The sequence below is a fragment of the Lissotriton vulgaris genome, chromosome 1_1 (genome assembly GCF_964263255.1).
Source record: "Lissotriton vulgaris chromosome 1_1, aLisVul1.2, whole genome shotgun sequence".
NCBI classification, from domain to species: Eukaryota; Metazoa; Chordata; class Amphibia; order Caudata; family Salamandridae; genus Lissotriton; species Lissotriton vulgaris.
The window spans coordinates 2,113,568,647-2,113,589,483 of NC_141685.1; the positions used below are offsets into that span (position 1 = coordinate 2,113,568,647).

The 20,837-nt window shown below is 50.5% G+C and overlaps 1 protein-coding gene across 4 annotated transcripts in view; it reads left to right on the plus strand.

Moving 5' to 3' along the window:
• The window catches only part of TSPAN9 (tetraspanin 9), a 998,831-nt gene that overhangs the window by 659,752 nt on the left and 318,242 nt on the right, over window positions 1-20,837 (plus strand). For 2 of the 4 annotated variants that reach the window (XM_086921536.1, XM_086921545.1), the window contains one exon: window positions 1,428-1,507. In XM_086921536.1, the coding sequence (XP_086777662.1) occupies window positions 1,445-1,507 (63 nt within the window). In that variant the 5' untranslated portion in view covers window positions 1,428-1,444. Of the gene's footprint in view, window positions 1-818; window positions 1,508-20,837 lie in introns of those variants that run through there. The other 2 variants (XM_086921529.1, XM_086921519.1) reach the window with 2 other exon arrangements.

Genomic DNA, 20,837 nt, shown 5'->3' on the forward strand with positions numbered 1-20,837 from the left:
AGCCAGCGTGCCCAGGGTATGTCTCAAATGCGCTGAATAAACACAGACCCTTCTCGTTGTGTGGCCCTGTGGAATGTGTTGCATTTCTACTTGTGTACTGGCGCCAGGGCCCAACTGTTGCCATGGAATGTAATGTTGTTTTAACCTGTTGGTTTCCTTTTGTTTGCTGTGGGGATGCTTACTGTTACAATCTTAGCACTGTAAAATGCAAAGGCTTACTGGCGAGGCGCAGGGCACAGGCGCTGGGAACAATGCATGACGTGTAAATAGTTCTCTCGCATTTAACTGCACACTTCTCTACCCTTCGGGATAAATACATCACATCTTAGAACATTAACAATGTCTCAAAAGAAAAAATGTCCCACTGTGCACTGATGGCGAATCTAGCTATTTCCCATCCTGACGTCACTGAATCGTTATCATGACGTCAAGGGTAATGCCGTGCTTCGGGGAGAGGGTGGGGTTTAATGTGTACATGTTAATATGAACACAATGAAATACATACGATTGGAGATGTCACCTGACTTTAGAAACAGGGTCCCGATCCCAGCTATCCCCAACTGATCGCATCTGTGTGATCTCAGACTATTCATTCCTTTTCTGGAGTTCCCTTATCTGGAAACCCTCTGGGGAACACCATTAAGACAGGTAGCTAGACTGAATAAAACTTTGACGATCCCTCTGTGGAGCAGGTAGCGCCTCGAGGCCGGAGGTGACCCGCTAAGACCCCTCCTCAGTCTTGGGCCGGGGGGCGGGGCTCCGGCTGCTGGAGATGGATGGCTGAGAGGGTTATAAGGGAAAGCCTGGGAGCAGCTGCTGCGGATATCACTTCAGCAGCAGTGCGGGCAAAGTAGAGTGGAAGCAGAGAGGGAGGCGCGGGGGCTGGGAAAGTGCGGCTCGGGGCTGACGGCTGATCCGCTGCTGGTGGCCCGAGGCGCCGGGCTCTGCCTGCTGAGGGATGCTGAGGATGAGCTAGGCGTCCCGGCCGCAGCATGCGAACGCTCCCCGGCGCAGTGCGGGCATAGAGCGGAGCCCGGGCCGCGCGCGTGAGGTGCAGCAGGGGCGATGAGTGGCGGCCGGCGCTGAAGCCCCAGGGTGGGCGCTGCGGTCATTCATCGCAGCCGAGACATGCGAGAGGCGCGCGCCCTCAACTCCTGCCAAGCCCGGGGCCATGGAAAAGTCAAGTAGCGAGGACTCGTCCATCCACCAGAGCCCGTCCGTGGACAGCCGGGACTCGGACTTTGCCAAGGCGTCTACCTCAGGCAAGGATTTTGGTCGCGGCTTTACCGCGGGCGCGTTTTATGGGACCGCCGGATCACGCACGCACAGCCAGGCAGGGGCCGGTGTAAAAAGTGACAAGTACAGTGCACCCAAAGGAGGCAAATATGTGGTCTTTTACCTGGATCTATCCTTTGTTTTCCTTTTAGAGTTTAAGAAGTGCAACATGGCAAGAGGATGCCTGTGTTGTTTGAAATACATGATGTTTCTCTTTAATTTAATATTCTGGGTGAGTACCAACTTCCTTATTTTTTTTTATTCCAATGCTTCACATATTTTTTTGTTCGGTGCTGTCTGCCTCATGATTTCATCGCTTCGTGGGCTACATGTGGTGGTGATCCTGGCTGGGGGGACGTTTCATTGCATGGGGCAGCTGTGAATGCATTTCTGTGCCTGCATGTTGTATGGTCATTGTAAAAGTTAATGCTGTGCTACCCGTGTTTATTTTGTACATGACCTGAGAATAATGTATACCCCTCGAATCCCCTCTCCCCCCCGTGAATGCCATGCTTGGGCAGAGCCCCCTCCTCCCATCCCACACACATGCCTCTTCGGAATGCGGCCGCCTGCACAGCCCCTGCATTGTGGCACTTGCTCACCCTTCCATCCCTGAAGCCATTATCCGCCAAACTCGCAGCCTCCTCGCCCCTCTGCGCAGCTGAAGGGGGTCACGGCAGCCGAGGAGGCACATGGTGAAAAAAGACAATATGCAAATGTGACCTGGTTTCAAGGGTGCCGCGGCACTGGGGTTATTGCGTTGATGTGCTTGCTATAAAATGTCCCACTGTCACCGGCCGGGTAAGTGATGTCCTGGCGCCCGGGCAGCTCCACGCGCGCGCCGCATGCAGGGGGTGGGCTCAGTGGACGCAGTGGGCTTGGAGTACTTGTTACTAAGGGGGGGGGGGGGGGGGGGGGGGGTTCAGAGCACCGGATTAATAGATGCAGGATCTTACGGAACACTTTATCCAGAGGTTTCTTTGCAATCACTGTTTGATGAGCCAACCAAGGCTGCGCGTGGACGAGTTCTGCTGCAGTTAACTGTGATGTACAGCCTTTCAGATCGTGGGCTGATCTTTTCAATTTGCCCCTCAGATCATGGGCTTTGTGCTTAATTTGTGTATGGATGAGGAATGCAGCATGCATCTCTGATCTCCCTATTAGCTACCTACGGATTTTCTCGTGGAAATTGAAATGCCTTTTTTTTTACAGGTGTGACAAGATAGTCCTCTGCGTGTAGTCTTTCTTCGTCATGCACTTAGAAGCCTAGCTATTAGGTTTCAGCACTGGTAAAATGTATTTGATATTGAGATTAAACATCTGCTCAGGGTCAAAGGCTCAAAATGGAGTATTGGTTTGGTGGGTCAGTCTTGCTTGTGTCATCAGGGCAGCTAGTTGGCTTTGTCCTGGTGCTGAGACTGCGTCTCCCCTCCGTTCTACAACACATATTGAAGTAACTTTGATAAGCAAATGCACAGAAACCCGCATACGTGGAGGCGCACTGGGCCAATCCCGTGGCAGCGTGCACTCGCGTGGTAATGGAGAGAAGCATCTCTGCTGCTGGCAGATGCAGACGGGAATCCTGCTGCTGTGGACCTACTTGGGATTAGCGTTCACGGAGATTGATGCGAAGATGATTACTGCTGGTACATTGGGGGTTGCGCGCAGTTTGGAGACTTGGCAGCGACAGAGTCCCGCGCAAACCAGGCCGATTTCCAAATGCCCTACTGAATTGAATTACACGATGCAGGCAAATTGCCCAATCACCTTGTTGGCCAAATAATTAAGACGTTTGCAGATTGCTTTTTCTTTTATTTGCCCCTATTTGTGTGGCTTGGTAGGTTTGCAGGCCTCTGGGGAACTTTAATTAGAAGCTGCTTAGTTTTGGTTGGACTGCTGCATAGTAATTGCCTCTGGTCCCCAGTCACGACCACTGCGTTATTTTTGTGAGCGCGTTTGCAAGAACAGTTTTGGCTCTGAGCACATCTCTGCCTAGACTTGGGCAGATGACTTGCTCTTCAGTTATTTATAATGTTGCACATGTTTCAAGGTACTCTGCCGGCCTGGCCAACTGATCACACTCTTTCTGCCTTTATTCTCCGTCTCAGGGAAGGTCACTCGTGAAAATGTAGACATGCGGACGCATTTTTAGAAAATAGCCCAATGTTTGTAGAATGTCTGTTTTCAGTTCACTGTGCTTGGCTTTCAATTCTGTTCCTTTTGATTTCAACCACTACCGAAATGTTCATATGTTATGTGATGTTATGGGGATTATTGTGAACCCAACATGACATGGGAGACTCCTCAGGCCACTGCCAGGATTCCTCAAAAGAACTCTTCTTTAGGAATGTTTCTACTGACATTTGAATGCACCTGGCACGGTAACATAACATGTAACTCGCCAGAACGTGTATTTGTAAAGAGCCCACTTACCCAGGTAATTCTTGGCACCTTATAATATGTTTGTGGTTACTTGATTCAAATCAGTCCATTATATACCACTGTGAACCCGAAGATATACATGTGTTGCACCTGGCCTCATAGGTAATTGTATGGCGGTGGGTTTTTAATTTGGCTTTGAGCAGGCTCAGGTCGTTAGTTCATCGAATGGCGTAAGAGAGCTGGTTCCACTCAACTCCAGGGTCCACAGTTTATTGAAATCAGGAGGCTGTGAAACTGGTGGATTCGAGCCCGTGATCACAGGCTGGACCTCAGGCCTCTGCAGTGGATGCATTCGTGCTCCGATCCGTGGTAGAGGGTCAATCGCAGAGTGCATTGAAAGGTAGTAAGCAGAACTAAAAGTAGATGGCGTGACCACCCGTTGGAGAGATTGCGATGTAACGAATGGAATGTAGGGTCGAATACTACCTGCACTAACTACAGTTATGTACATTTTTCCTAATATTAACAGTGCCAGGCGAAATAATCAGTGTATGGTGGGCACTATACAGGAGGTCAATGTTATGGAAAGGGGGCATCTCTACGAATGAGGTTAAACCAATAGGGATGGGGGGGGGGGGCACCACTGCCAGCCCTTATTTTCCATTCAGCAAACTTTGATCAAGAGCAAAAAAAAGTAAAGAAGGAAAGGAAGAGAGGGACAGAAAATAGCCACAAAGGGAGAAATGAGGGGGGCGTGGGGAGGAGAACCTGCAAGAGTGAGGCAAAGCGACAGGGAGAGTCCGGTGGAGTAACGAGGCATGCAGTAGCGTGAAGGCTACTTGGCTATGGTATGAGGCATCCCTGGCAATCAGTTGACCGAGGACTTCTGAGCAAAAATGTGGGCCCCGGCACTTATTGTTTTACAAGTTAAGCAGTGGACTAAACCCGTGATCCTGACACCACTCAGTCCCTGGTCCTAAATAGGTGGTTTAGGGCCCCAAGAGACATGCACTTCATGTTCCTTCCCGGTGGGAGGATTTATTTCCAGGTACGATTAAGCTGAAGACATGTCACATGCAGAAGAGCAGTAAGCAGCGGCTGACGAGCGTCTTCTTTTATTGTGACAGGCACCAGGCAGGTTCAGCCTGCGGTGCCCCCTAGCTGCAGCGCCTCCCTGCAGAGCCCCCAGGCAGCCCTGAAAGCAGGTGCCTTATTGTTTATACAAGTAGTCCATGTGACAAGCAGCCTGCCATATGCGTGGCACTACAGACTGCTTTCACCTTGACAGGTCTATATATATCTCCTTCCCTGTACGGCTGATGCACGTAACCGGTCTACACGGGAAGCATATGCCACTGCATGCAAATGGAACAGGCTGCACACGTCTGTTTGCACAGTAGTGGCTATAAACAGAAGCTCTCTGGCCCCTCCCCCTAAGGAAAAGCAGGTATCAGGCCCCTCTGATCATTTGTGGTTTTTAGCTGTCCTGGGCCATCTGCTGCTGCTTTCTTACAGAGATTAGGAGTCTGAGCCGAGGGCTAAGGCAGCTTATGTCATTTGATTGTGTTGTGCTGAATTCTTAAGAGCATAATGCCTTTGATATAAAACCTGCACAGTTTCATGTGTAAGGGGACCCATTCTAGGGCTGGTGTGTCCTAATGTATATTAAAGGTGGGCTGGAGGCGGCCTACCATCATCGGCACAACAAGGTCCACAATAGGCAGACTGAAGCAGGTCAGTTTAGCTGCCAATGCTTGATTCTTGAGCACTAATGACCAAACCGGCCGGCCACTTCCTGTGTCTCAATTCCTCACTGGCAGAATTGAGGGTTAACATGAAGAGGTGGGTCTTTGAACCGAGCCAAGTCTTTTTGGTCAGATGTTTGCCTCTTAAGTTGGTGTCTTTTTCCTGCCTGAGCCCTTTTGTTATAGGGCCATGAGCCCTTTTGTGGCTCATTCGAACCCCACTGGCCAATCTAAGGATGACTTCATTTGCGCAATGCCGTAACGTGTCGGTTCACTGGACGTCTCTCCCCTGCAGAGGAAGGCTTCTTGGTGTGCTCCATCCCATCCCTTGCTGCCACCATGGGGTTCTCCTTGCCAGAGGGGATACTAGAGGGTCGTTTTGTGTGCCCTGATGGTGCCCGTTCCTTGCTGCCAGCTGGACAGGCCGCCTCTGGTTCCCTGTATGCCTTATGCCTGCTCCAGGCCGTAGTGTTCTCTAAAGCTGCCATTTGCAGGTCACTTTCTACATTGCAGCCCCCACCCCCATTTATACTGAAGAATGTGCTGGCTCCTTGCAGGGTCCTCTGCACCACTCATGCTTGAGGCACATCCAGCTCGAGCCGCTTGCGCTTTCCTGGTCCACTCCTGTAGCTGTTCTCGCATATGGAGGTCCCCTCAAGATCCTCGAGTAAGGGTCTTTTCACCTTGAGTCCGTCAGGCTGGCCCTTGGGTTTAACTGTCTTTTAACTTAATTACACACAGATGCACTAGTCCGAGTCATGGGTGTGTACGCCTTTAAGTAGCTGCCTCAGGCGCACATGGTGATGGTTCATTCAGTTGCTGATAATGCACGGTCCCCAGCACAGCTGCGAACTGGCACTGCACTGGGGGCAGCACAAAAGTGAATGACTGACATATGGTTGAAGGGGCCGGTCCGCCTTTCACACATTTCTCCCTGCATGCGGGTGCAGTGAGTGACTGTCCCCACCTGCTGAGGCATGTCTGGAAGGGGGTTCATGGAGCACCATTTGCCACCTCCATAGGGGCACCCTCAGAGGGCTCATTGTGTGCCACTCTTTGTGGCACACCATCAGTGCACCTCATTACAGCCTCTTTGCCTCTGAGCCTGCATCTGTAATATGGCGCGAATGCTGAGGCATTTCCATGGGGCCACGCCCCCATGCAAATGAGGGAAAGCACCTTTAGGATAGTGCCTGCTTTACCTGTAATACAGAAGGCGCTAGGCAAGTGTGCGTGGCCTCTTCTGTAATACCAAAGTACCCTGTAGTGCAGGAAAGGGAGGCCTGTTGCACCCTTGGGGCACTTTATGCAATATGGTCTCAAACGTACAAATATTCACGCAGGCAGTACTGTGCCTTGTGTATAGAAAGAAAGTGTGATGGTGTCATGTGAGTAACTGCATTTGAAGAAAGTCAAGCGCAGGCGCCCTAAGGATGACGGGAGAATATTGCTTTCCTACTGTGACGGACAAAAATAGGGAAATAGCAAACATTCCAAGGTAGGGTGTGCAAAATGTGCAATTCATTCCTGCACTGTGACTCCATGCACAGAAGCGTTGGGAATTTCATCACTTCAGGCAGAGTGCCGAGCCCCCTTCTGCACTCGGTCCTGAGGTCTGTCCATCTGCCCCTCCCTTGCCTGCTGTGGTGCTCGACACAGGGCAATCCCAGATGCCCTTCATTTCTGTGCAGTCACAGATTTAAAATAGGGCATAGCAGGGCGGGCACTCAGGCAGGCATGACTCTTGGCACTAGTTCTCATGGCTATATGGAGGAAAGATGTTTGGCACAGAACCAGGTGCCACCCCCTTTGAAGCGAACATTTGTAGCCATAATGGGATCAGCAGGAACATTTAGTACAGACAGTGGTGAAAGATTCTAGAGTTGTACGCATATTTCTGTGAAACTTTACACTATTCCTTTCTCTCGATTCACCCGCTGCTTGAGGAGATATGATGAAATGAGGTGATCTGAGGTTCTTGTGTTAGGATTAATGCACTGTTCAGCGTTTGAGTTTTGATGGGTAGCCTGTGCACTTGCCCCACTTGCGCCAGCAGCAGTTATGTGCATTGGAGAGGAGGGTATGCTCTACTTCATGCCCGCTACCTGCAGTGATGTGCATTGGAGAGGACATGCTCTCCTTCATGCTCCGCTAGCTGCAGTGATGTGCATTGGAGAGGACATGCGCTCTTTCCTGCCCCGCCAGCTGCAGTGATGTGCATTGGGGAGGACATGCGCTCTTTCCTGCCCCGCCAGCTGCAGTGATGTGCATTGGGGAGGACATGCGCTCTTTCCTGCCCCGCCAGCTGCAGTGATGTGCATTGGGGAGGACATGTGCTCTTTCCTGCCCCGCCAGCTGCAGTGATGTGCATTGGGGAGGACATGTGCTCTTTCCTGCCCCGCCAGCTGCAGTGATGTGCATTGGGGAGGACATGCGCTCTTTCCTGCCCCGCCAGCTGCAGTGATGTGCATTGGGGAGGACATGCGCTCTTTCTTGCTCCGCTAGCTGCAGTGATGTGCATTGGAGAGGGCATGCTCTCCTTAATGCTCCGCTAGCTGCAGTGATGTGCATTGGAGAGGGCATGCTCTCCTTCCTGCCCCGCCAGCAGCAGTTATGTGCATTGGAGAGGAGGGCATGCTCTCCTTCATGCCCCGCTAGCTGCATTGATGTGCATTGGAGAGGACATGCGCTCTTTCCTGCCCCGCTATCTGCAGTAATGTGCATTGGAGAGGGCATGCTCTCCTTCCTGCCCCGCCAGCAGCAGTTATGTGCATTGGAGAGGAGGGCATGCTCTCCTTCATGCCACACTAGCTGCTGTCATGTGCATTGGCGAGGAGGGCATGCGCTCCTTCCTGCCCCGGTAGATGCAGTGATGCGCATTGGAGAGGACATGCGCTCTTTCCTGACCCAGTAGATGCAGTAATGTGCATTGGAGAGGGCATGCTCTACTTCATGCCCGCTACCTGCAGTGATGTGCATTGGAGAGGACATGCTCTCCTTCATGCTCCGCTAGCTGCAGTGATGTGCATTGGAGAGGACATGCGCTCTTTCCTGCCCCGCCAGCTGCAGTGATGTGCATTGGGGAGGACATGCGCTCTTTCCTGCCCCGCCAGCTGCAGTGATGTGCATTGGGGAGGACATGCGCTCTTTCCTGCCCCGCCAGCTGCAGTGATGTGCATTGGGGAGGACATGCGCTCTTTCCTGCCCCGCCAGCTGCAGTGATGTGCATTGGGGAGGACATGTGCTCTTTCCTGCCCCGCCAGCTGCAGTGATGTGCATTGGGGAGGACATGTGCTCTTTCCTGCCCCGCCAGCTGCAGTGATGTGCATTGGGGAGGACATGCGCTCTTTCCTGCCCCGCCAGCTGCAGTGATGTGCATTGGGGAGGACATGCGCTCTTTCTTGCTCCGCTAGCTGCAGTGATGTGCATTGGAGAGGGCATGCTCTCCTTAATGCTCCGCTAGCTGCAGTGATGTGCATTGGAGAGGGCATGCTCTCCTTCCTGCCACACTAGCTGCTGTCATGTGCATTGGAGAGGAGGGCATGCTCTCCTTCATGCCCCGCTAGCTGCATTGATGTGCATTGGAGAGGGCATGCTCTCCTTCCTGCCCCGCCAGCAGCAGTTATGTGCATTGGAGAGGAGGGCATGCTCTCCTTCATGCCACACTAGCTGCTGTCATGTGCATTGGCGAGGAGGGCATGCGCTCCTTCCTGCCCCGGTAGATGCAGTGATGCGCATTGGAGAGGACATGCGCTCTTTCCTGCCCCAGTTGATGCAGTAATGTGCATTGGAGAGGGCATGCTCTCCCTCATGCCCCGCTAGCTGCAGTGATGTGCATTGGAGAGGACATGCGCTCTTTCCTGCCCCGCCAGCTGCAGTGATGTGCATTGGAGAGGAGGGCATGCTCTCCTTAATGCCCCACCAGCTGCAGTGATGTGCATTGGAGAGGGCATGCACTCTTTCCTGCCCCGCTAGATGCAGTATTGTGCATTGGAGAGGAGGGCATGCGCTCCTTCCTGCCCCGGTAGATGCAGTGATGCGCATTGAAGAGGAGGGCATGCGCTCTTTCCTGCCCCGGTAAATGCAGTGATGCGCATTGGAGAGGACATGCGCTCTTTCCTGCCCTGGTAGATGCAGTAATGTGCATTGGAGAGGGCATGCACGCCTTCCTGCCCTGCCAGCTGCAGTTATGTGCATTGGAGAGGAGGGCATGCTCTCCTTCATGTCCCGCCAGCTGCAGTGATGTGCATTGGAGAGGGCATGCACTATTTCCTGCCCCGCTAGATGCAGTAATGTGCATTGGAGAGGACATGCGCTCTTTCCTGCCCCGGTAGATGCAGTGATGCGTAATGGAGAGGAGGGCATGCGCTCCTTCCTGCCCCGGTAGATGCAGTGAAGTGCATTTGAGAGGAGGGCATGCGCTCCTTCCTGCCCGGTAGATGCAGTGATGCGCATTGGAGAGGAGGGCATGCGCTCCTTCCTGCCCCGGTAGATGCAGTGATGCGCATTGGAGAGGACATGCGCTCTTTCCTGCCCCGGTAGATGCAGTAATGTGCATTGGAGAGGGCATGCGCTCCTTCCTGCCCTGCCAGCTGCAGTTATGAGCATTGGAGAGGAGGGCATGCTCTCCTTCATGCCCCGCTAGCTGCAGTGATGTGCATTGGGCAGAGCATGTGCTCCTTCCTGCCCCGCTAGCTGCAGTGATGTGCATTGGAGAGGACATGCGCTCTTTCCTGCCCCGGTAGATGCAGTTATGTGCATTGGAGAGGGCATGCGCTCCTTCATGCCCCGCTAGCTGCAGTGATGTGCATTGGAGAAGACATGCGCTCTTTCCTGCCCCGGTAGATGCAGTGATGTGCATTGGAGAGGGCATGCGCTCCTTCATGCCCCGCTAGCTGCAGTGATGTGCATTGGAGAGGAGATGCGCTCTTTCCTTCCCCGGTAGATGCAGTAATGTGCATTGGAGAGGGCTTGTGCTCCTTCCTGCCCTGCCAGCTGCAGTTATGTGCATTGGAGAGGAGGGCATGCTCTCCTTCATCCCCCGCTAGCTGCAGTGATGTGCATTGGCGAGGAGGGCATGCGCTCCTTCCTGCCCCGGTAGATGCAGTGATGCGCATTGGAGAGGAGGGCATGCTCTCTTTCATGCCCCGCTAGCTGCAGTGATGTGCATTGGCGAGGTCATGCGCTCCGACTTCATACTGCATGAGCACTTCCTGCTGCGCTAGATGCAGTGATGTATATTGGAGATGGCATGCAGTTCTTCCTGCCCCTCTACCTGCCATGATATGCATTGTAGTATTTAAGAGGTTTTGTAGGAACCCTAATTGTATTATATTTTGCCATGGTCCTTTAGTTAAAAACCATATATACTGCACTATTTGGAGAAGTGTGGCTCAATGATTAGAGCGGCAGACCTTGATGCAGAGGTCTAGCCCGGGACCAGGGTTCAATTCCCTATACAAGTATCAATTTACAATTTACTATTGAGTATTGAGCGTAGGGAGTTTAGCAGATAGATTCCGACTTATGGCCCTTTCCATGCCAGGTTTTCAGGATAACCGCTAGCAATGTATCTTAATGTGGATATCATGAACATCTTTTAAAAAATAAAAAATACATTTTAAATAATTTTTATTAAGGTTTTATTACTGTCATGGAAGAATATTGTTACAGCATGTCTTGCTTGGTACAGTTAACCAAGAAGTTGTACAAAGTTCCCCTGGTAGTGATACTAATTTTGTAACGGAGTCTCTCTCTCTCTCTGAGTTGACTTGTGAAATCGACAGTCAGGGAACCAGGCAGATCCCTTATCGGAACTAGGAAACCTCACACAACTAATAAGCTGGATGACTTGTTTCATTCAGCCCTATGGTTGTCTTGTCTCATCATCGGCTTCCTGCTCCAACGTCAAGCTGGCGCTGCAATGCCTGGCGGGTAACATGGGGTGTTACACTTTTGTCGAGATCTTTTGTTCCTTGCCGTGGTTGAGAGTATGTGAGGGACCTAGAAAAGTGAAGTAGTGAGCAAGGTGTATTAAAAAAGGTTGGTTAGTCCACTAAGTAGCCTTTATTTGCGTGGTTAACCGCCTTATTAAAAAGTGAAATGAGGGGTACCGAGAACCAAAGTAAATTAGTATGGGCTCATTCAACCCTCATATGTGGTCAACATGTTTCATGCCCTAAAGGCAATTCTTCAGGACCGGATTGTGCTCATAAACTGGTCAGGGGCCCAGGATGGGCTAAAGTGTATACAGTATACAACCTGGTGGGTCAATAACCAGAGCAGGCTGGTGGTCCTGCGACAAAGTCAGACCTAGGGGTATAAAAGAAAGTATTATATATAAAATAGTACACGCTAATTGCTTGCATGTCACAGTCTTCCAAAGTCTAGACATAACACCCAGGCATCAGTGATCATCCAGGTGTTAGGAGGTGAACCCGTGAAAGGGAGAGAGAAGGAGACTCAATGTGCTTATTAAATATATGACGACCAAGTAGTATTGGTGGCTAACTCTGACTAGAGGTCTGTTTCCTTATGATACCACAGACTTCGTAGGTTAGTATAGCATTGATGAGGGGCCATGCTCACCCAATGTAGGGGAGGGGAGGAGAAAAAATAAATTGAATTACACAGATAGATAGATAGAGTGGTGTCTTACCCTAACAACCCATATGTAAGTCCGCGCAGCTTGTTCTTGTGGGACCTGTGCTTCGAGGTAATTACCTGCAAGATGAACAAGTGAGGGGTCAGACACCCCGGTCTGGGCCAGGGAGGTGTGTGGGGCCGACCAGCAGCCCATATGGAGTCCTGTCCCACCAGACTGCAAGAATCCGTGAGGCATACCGCTCGCCATGAGTCGCGACGCCGCATGCAGGTACAGTAAAAGAAGAATGCAGTCAGATGTTGTTTTACAACAATGAAAAAATAAATATCGAGTGCATGGAAACACATGTTAAGCAGGCAGATAGCAATAATCAGTAACAAACAGACATGTTCCGCAGAGCGTATGACATTGCGGGTCAACGGGTGAGTTCCGGTATGGACATTCATGTGGAGGCAATGCATGCCTTCAACTTGAAGAACAATCTCACAGTGTGAGGAGAGGGGCGGGGTCTTGAAGGGGCGGGGCCTCGTGCCAAGAAGTACCTAAGAGGCAATGTTGAACCTCACCCTCCAGCACCCTCCTACCAAAAAACCCAAAGCTTCTAGGCAAGTGCCGGTGTCCTGGGGTGTTTTCACACCCGTTAATGGACGTCGGCACTTCAAAGCCTCTCGAAAACAAGCTGGAAAACCACTATTTAGAGCGCTTTTCAGCTTGTTTTCCCTGCCACAGTGTGATATCTGCGCCTCACCATGTGACCGTGTGATGGGAGCCGATATCGTGTGTCACACTGTGGCACCGTGTGAGTTGGCGGGTAGGGCCATGCGGTTAGGGTCGAAAGTTAAGCTTCTCAGGCACTCTGTACAAACGGATGCTACATGACGGAGAGAGAGGGGACAACCTCTGCGTTAACAGGGCAGTAGAGGGAAACTGGGAAAAATATGAAACATAAAAGGTTACAGAGGGAGGAGGGCACGAGTCCCAGGTTTCCCCCAACGGATGAGTGCCCTGTGTCATTGGGAAGTCAACAGGGGTTGTTGGGCTCTCCCGTGTATGGTGAGAAGCTACTTAGCGAGGGCTAGATTGGCAAAGCACGCCTTATGATTCTTTCCTCTGGGGAAGATACCCAGGGCTGTGGTCTCCCAAGTGTTCAACATCGCGAGTTCCATAACGCTGGCCAGTGTGGTGTCAATTACATGCCAATAACTAGCTATACTAGGGCATGACCAGGGCATGTGCTGGAGGTCGGCTATTGGGGCCCGGCATCTTGGGCAGGCGAGACCGGCCTCGGGGAACATGTGGTTCAGCTGGGAGGGTGATATATATACTCTGTGTAATATATATTGGATGTTTTTGAAGCGCGCATTTCGTGACACTACCTGGGGTGGTTCTCTTCTACCATATGCCACAGAGTCCGAATCGACATCAGCAGCTGCCCATGTAACAGACCTGGCCCGTAGGGATATATGGTCCTGTCATAGTTGCGCAAACCTGAGAGTCCACCCGCTGTATCAAGATCACAGTCATGCCATGCTGTCAGCTGGTTGGCCATAGAGTTTTCCAGGGACCTGGAAGTCCCTGCAGGGGTTTGATGGGGGACTAAGGGAGTGGATATCATGAACATCTGAATGGGTCTAGCCCTCCTCGACCAATGTTGGACACCTCTAAATTATTAAGCTGTACACCGGTGCCTTTGGGTGGAAAAAAATAGGCCAATTGCTTTCCGATACACTAACATACATAGCATCAGATTGGAAGTGGCATGCATCAAAAGGCACCTCCTCGAGTCTTTTTTATATTTTACATCAGATGTATTTTAAAGTAAATTATTGGTACAACTGCTGATCATGATTATGAAGCTTTGCAAAGGGCTGTGAGAAAATGGCTCTTTATTGTTCTAAAGCAAGCTCACGTTCTTGAAGTGTGTAAGGCTGCTAGACATAGAAACTCATCTGCCTCAATCAATATTAGCCCATGATCCTCTAGTAAGAAACGTCAATTTCTGAGAGGGTAAAACCACGTTGCAAGAGGATAATCTTGTTTCTTTTGAGCCTAGATAGCTTGCCAGCTGCTTTAAAGGAATTGTAATGTATTGCTATATTCTTTTGTATTGCTCACGAATGAGCACTTAGCGGAAGAATGGCTAGACACCAAAGCATGAAAGAAATGGAGTTATTCTGAGTTAAAGTAATAAAGGTGTTGTTTTTGCTGAATTCAAGAGGGAATAAAAAAGGGCTTGTGTTTTATATAAAGATGATTCTGCGGAGAATTCGAATATGTACGAGTTTGATTAGCACAGAACAAAATGCACTTGTCTGCATACTTGCAAGTCTGTGGTATAGATGAATAGCAGGTAACTCAGTGGGGTGAGCTACTGCACAGTGCCGGGGGAGTCGTGCAGTCTACCACTGTGTGCACATGTGTGAGCTGTCCCCAGATTCTGCACAATAAAATGTAGCATGAACGATGACGTGTATGTGTCATAGTTTCAAATTTTAGCTTGGATTCCCGTGATCATGGCCCTGGACGGATTATCTGAATATTTCACAACATTTTCACCACTAGAACACATTTTATTGCTTCTTTGGGTTCCCTTTTTCCACTGTGACCCCTGTTGGTCTCTTTTTTACACTTATTTTGGCCATTTATTTTGAAGATTTCTTCCAGCACCTAGGTCTAGATGCTGATGGTGGGCCCAAGAACATGCCACATCAGATCAAAGCCCATGTGTACCAGGGATAGCAATGTGCAGAAGTCTCACAGCATTTAATGAAGGGCGTGTGACGATACGACAGAGCTTGCTCTCCAGGCAACCTCACCACTTCAAGAGGTTCACCTGCACTCCAAGTAACATTTATCAGGCACTACCCCTCCAATCTCTGGTGAGGTTTAGAGAGGACTTCTAGAAGCTGTGATCAGCTTTCTCTGGACTCTTTGTAGCCTTGAGTTGTTAGCAGCGATGGTAGAACTTCACAAGGTTCTGGCTGTTTCTTCTTGCCAATGAATTTACACTCAGCCCTTGCCTCCCATTCACAAAGCACCTCAGTATGAACCTTCTCAAAAGCCTGGAAATGGGCTGCTTAAATGCCCAGCCCATGGTTGTTAGCAGTAGCCCTCTGCCAATCCTAATCCATACCAACCTTTCAAGTATTGCAACAAGAACAATGTGATGGAGGGAATGTTCTAATTAATCTCAGTTACTGGCAATCACTCGGGCCGCATGCAGGTCCACCCATTTTTCACCCACTTCTCCACTCTAGACAGAAATTGGTCATCTACAAATCTGCTTGGTCCTATTCTAAGCAAAACAGTCCTGCCAGACCAGGTTCGCTCCAGACGGCAAGACAAGCAACTCTACAATGTCTCGTCGGTGAATCATAGTTTCATCTGGCATGCAGGATGCATGTACGGCATCTAGTGCAACAAGAACAAGATGATGGAAGAGATGCTTTCAATAATCTTAGCCACTGTAAATTGATCCAGGCAGCATACCAGCTCATCATTTATCACCCAGTATCTCTTCATTGTACCTTTGTGAGTTCCCACATGTGGAAGGGTCTTCTGTTGGTCTACAAATGCAGGTTTGATCTGCTCCAGCATCCGTTGCAAGCACTGGTGACTATGTGGCACCACACAAAGGATAACTGCACGAGGACTGGTCTGGAGGGATTTCTTCTGGTTCTCACTCCCATAGCCCCTTGTGAAGAATACGTGGTAGGTGGGACTGACCTTGATGTATTTTAAACACTGGGCCAGTGGCCGCTCCTCTGGATGCAGACTCCGCCCTCCATAGGATGTATTTTAAACACTGGGCCAGTGGCCGCTCCTCTGGATGCAGACTCCGCCCTCCATAGGATGTATTTTAAACACTGGGCCAGTGGCCGCTCCTCTGGATGCAGACTCCGCCCTCCATAGGATGTATTTTAAACACTGGGCCAGTGGCCGCTCCTCTGGATGCAGACTCCGCCCTCCATAGGATGTATTTTAAACACTGGACCAGTGGCCGCTCCTCTGGATGCGGACTCCGCCCTCCATAGGATGTATTTTAAACACTGGGCCAGTGGCCGCTCCTCTGGATGCAGACTCCGCCCTCCATAGGATGTATTTTAAACACTGGGCCAGTGGCCGCTCCTCTGGATGCAGACTCCGCCCTCCATAGGATGTATTTTAAACACTGGGCCAGTGGCCGCTCCTCTGGATGCAGACTCCGCCCTCCATAGGATGTATTTTAGACACTGGGCCAGTGGCCGCTCCTCTGGATGCAGACTCCGCCCTCCATAGGATGTATTTTAAACACTGGACCAGTGGCCGCTCCTCTGGATGCGGTCTCCGCCCTCCATAGGATGTATTTTAAACACTGGGCCAGTGGCCGCTCCTCTGGATGCAGACTCCGCCCTCCATAGGATGTATTTTAAACACTGGGCCAGTGGCCGCTCCTCTGGATGCAGACTCCGCCCTCCATAGGATGTATTTTAGACACTGGGCCAGTGGCCGCTCCTCTGGATGCAGACTCCGCCCTCCATAGGATGTATTTTATACTCTGGGCCAGTGGCCGCTCCTCTGGATGCAGACTCCGCCCTCCATAGGATGTATTTTAGACACTGGGCCAGTGGCCGCTCCTCTGGATGCAGACTCCGCCCTCCATAGGATGTATTTTAGACACTGGGCCAGTGGCCGCTCCTCTAGATGCAGACTCCGCCCTCCATAGGATGTATTTTAGACACTGGGCCAGTGGCCGCTCCTCTGGATGCGGACTCCGCCCTCCATAGGATGTATTTTAGACACTGGGCCAGTGGCCGCTCCTCTAGATGCAGACTCCGCCCTCCATAGGATGTATTTTAGACACTGGGCCAGTGGCCGCTCCTCTGGATGCAGACTCCGCCCTCCATAGGATGTATTTTAGACACTGGGCCAGTGGCCGCTCCTCTGGATGCGGACTCCGCCCTCCATAGGATGTATTTTAGACACTGGGCCAGTGGCGGCTCCTCTGGATTCAGACTCCGCCCTCCATAGGATGTATTTTAGACACTGGGCCAGTGGCCGCTCCTCTGGATGCAGACTCCGCCCTCCATAGGATGTATTTTAGACACTGGGCCAGTGGCCGCTCCTCTGGATGCAGACTCCGCCCTCCATAGGATGTATTTTAGACACTGGGCCAGTGGCCGCTCCTCTGGATGCAGACTCCGCCCTCCATAGGATGTATTTTAGACACTGGGCCAGTGGCCGCTCCTCTGGATGCAGACTCCGCCCTCCATAGGATGTATTTTAGACACTGGGCCAGTGGCCGCTCCTCTGGATGCAGACTCCGCCCTCCATAGGATGTATTTTAGACACTGGGCCAGTGGCCGCTCCTCTGGATGCGGACTCCGCCCTCCATAGGATGTATTTTAGACACTGGGCCAGTGGCCGCTCCTCTAGATGCAGACTCCGCCCTCCATAGGATGTATTTTAGACACTGGGCCAGTGGCCGCTCCTCTGGATGCAGACTCCGCCCTCCATAGGATGTATTTTATACACTGGGCCAGTGGCCGCTCCTCTGGATGCGGACTCCGCCCTCCATAGGATGTATTTTAGACACTGGGCCAGTGGCGGCTCCTCTGGATTCAGACTCCGCCCTCCATAGGATGTATTTTAGACACTGGGCCAGTGGCCGCTCCTCTGGATGCGGACTCCGCCCTCCACAGGATGTATTTTAGACACTGGGCCAGTGGCCGCTCCTCTGGATGCGGACTCCGCCCTCCATAGGATGTATTTTAGACACTGGGCCAGTGGCCGCTCCTCTGGATGCAGACTCCGCCCTCCATAGGATGTATTTTAGACACTGGGCCAGTGGCCGCTCCTCTGGATGCAGACTCCGCCCTCCATAGGATGTATTTTAGACACTGGGCCAGTGGCCGCTCCTCTGGATGCAGACTCCGCCCTCCATAGGATGTATTTTAGACACTGGGCCAGTGGCCGCTCCTCTGGATGCAGACTCCGCCCTCCATAGGATGTATTTTAGACACTGGGCCAGTGGCCGCTCCTCTGGATGCAGACTCCGCCCTCCATAGGATGTATTTTAGACACTGGGCCAGTGGCGGCTCCTCTGGATGCGAACACTGCACCTCAGATATGTTATTCTGCTGCAACAATCCAGGAAGTAGGCCAAGGGGTCAAAGTGTATTTTCTCGAACGCATTTGTGGGGAAAGACTGGTTTAGAACCACCTCCCCGTCCCAGGGACCCCTTGGGTGCTACCCCAAAACACCCTAAGAAGAAATTAAAAGTATAGTGTCCTCGGGGAAAGAATTGGTAAACCGTACGATGGAGCATCTGATACCAAAAGCTCTGGCTCTGTAACCTCATACTTGTTCACTCACAGAGAGCAGATGTGGGGGAGAGGGGGGAAAAAGGCACACAAATTAAAGCAGCTTCATTTTTGAGAATTGCAGGTTACATTCACAGTGGTTTCGAATAAGGAACTGAGTGTTCGCCCTGGAACCGCATATCTGTGGAAAGGCATTTTTTTCAAAGGCCTCTGTACAAACATTGGAAGCCACATTTTGCCACACGGACGACAGATACAAATCCAAAAGTAGTGTAGTATTTCTTGGAAAGGATTATTTTTATAGAATAGAAGAGGGGGAGTTGAAAAATACTGCGCCTAAATGAATGGTCGTGCTTGGAAGTAGTGATTATTCCCAGATAAAAACACATAATTTGACGGCTCATGCATACCGCCCGCTGCATCAGTTCAGCCCATTTTTCTGCCGACCCCTAACAGACAAACCCCTCTGTATTTTTCTCCACTGCTTTCTTGGTGCCAGTGCCCCTCTGTTATCTGTATGAGGCTCTTGTGAATGTACCTGCACTTTGACCCTGATTACAACCAGGATTCTGACTCGAGCGCAGACTCTCTTGCCTTCAAACTGGGGTTCAAGCCCAGGGGCAAATTGTCCAGCCACGCTATTTGCGCACAAGAGAATGAAAGAAAACCTGACCACGTGCACGTTATTCCCCATTCCGAGATACCAAACTCCGAATTGGCTACAAGTTGTGCAGTCGGTAACTACTGAATCCGCCCAAGCAGTAGCTACTGAGTGCGTAGTTTGCACGTGGGGTGGTAGTGCCTTGGTTGCAATCAGAGCCTTTGTTTTCCCATCGCTGTGCTTGGAGGGCGTCCTATGCATTTACTATCTTTTCAATGCAAACCTGTTTGGAATGGCTGTTATTTAGTGTCTAGTGCTGTGAATGTCACCTCTGATAATTAGTGCCTTGATTTTATGTGACGCTGGTATTATCTCTGCACCTTTTCCTGTGCTGCTGTGCCTGGCAGCACAGGCTGTACAACAAACAGGTGCTCTGCTGTGTTAGTGTGCCCTGCAGGTGGAGGACCTGCTGCTGCAGTGAATCTGATAACGCCCCCTCTGTGCCCCATTAATGCCTGCGGCCTGAGGGTCTGGTTTCAGCTCCGAGTTCGCCATACTCACCGCGCATGCGCAATATATTGAATATCAAGAGTTCCACAAGATGGCCCCCCCGAGGGAGCACCATGTTTGAAACTCTATCCGCTCGGTTCAGTGGGAAGGCCAACGCCATGCCAATCGGTGCTCGTTAAATATTAATAGCCACCCCCAGAATCAATGCAAGAGCCCTTTAATCAACCGTAGGAGAGATAGCCAGGGCCACTTGAATTATGCAGCAGGAACGGGCCAAATTATGCGTCAGACGGTCATAGTTCAGTAAATTATGCGGCAAGAAAAGGCAAATTATGCGGCACATTTTTTTAGTAGTACTACTTTATTATTTTGTACTTTTTACAATTGTTAACACTGTCTGGGCATCAGGTGCACCTCATAAGTATCAGCTTAATACCCAAATATAGTAATAAGCAATAGAAAGGTGACAAGTCAACCTTTGCAAGAAGAAGCCCTGCCACTGCGCGGCACCACGTGCTACTGTGTTTTTAGTAACTTTTGTACCGTTTAAGCTAGAAACAAGTTTTTTTGGGGGCGGGGGGATAAAATCAGCAGATTATGCAGCAAATTATGGATTATGTGACAAATCTATAAGTATGTGAAAATCGCCGCGGAAATCTATAAGTATGTGAAAATCGCCGCAGCCCCACAATCGAGTAATGCCAGTGGAGCTGGATATGGCCACCACTGTAGGTCTCAGTTGTAATCCAACTGTGCAAGTGCAGTTTGGAAAGAAGGAGGGCTTCTAAATGTTTATTTCTAAATAATTCCACCGTTGGGCATTAGTTTGTGTTCCAACATATAGTGCAATGGAAAGCTGCAAACTTGGGAATGCTAGGATGGAATGTGCATAGTATAATGGTAGAGCATTGTGTTCTATATCTTTCTTCCCAATAAGTCCTCCTTATCATGGGGTGTGAACCTGCTTTTTAAGTCTCCCACTAGCTGCAAAAGCAAAATTGAATCCCTTTCTTCCACAGTGTAAAGCTAAAGGTTTCCTTCATAATGAGAAGAAGTCTTTCTTAGATGTTTTGCAAAATATTACTGCACCTTATCTTTTGCATTGGCCATTATGAATTACCCATTGCGAATAATCATTTTTTTCCCATTGCTTGCTGCCACTGGTGATATATAGTAGGAGTTACAACAACCCAACATAACGGTGCTCAATTTATCATCCCAGGAAGGATAAAGGGCCGGGTTGAACTTTTCCGAATTTAGATCTGTGGCCTAGAAGTTGTCAACGGTCTCAAAAGCAAGAACTTAAGTCGTGGAACCATCTTACCGGTTGGTTGTAAACACCGATCTAACCTACACTACGGTGGTCGCAGGTGCTATTGTAGCCGACAGACCTCTAGGAATATTAGAATCTTCTGGG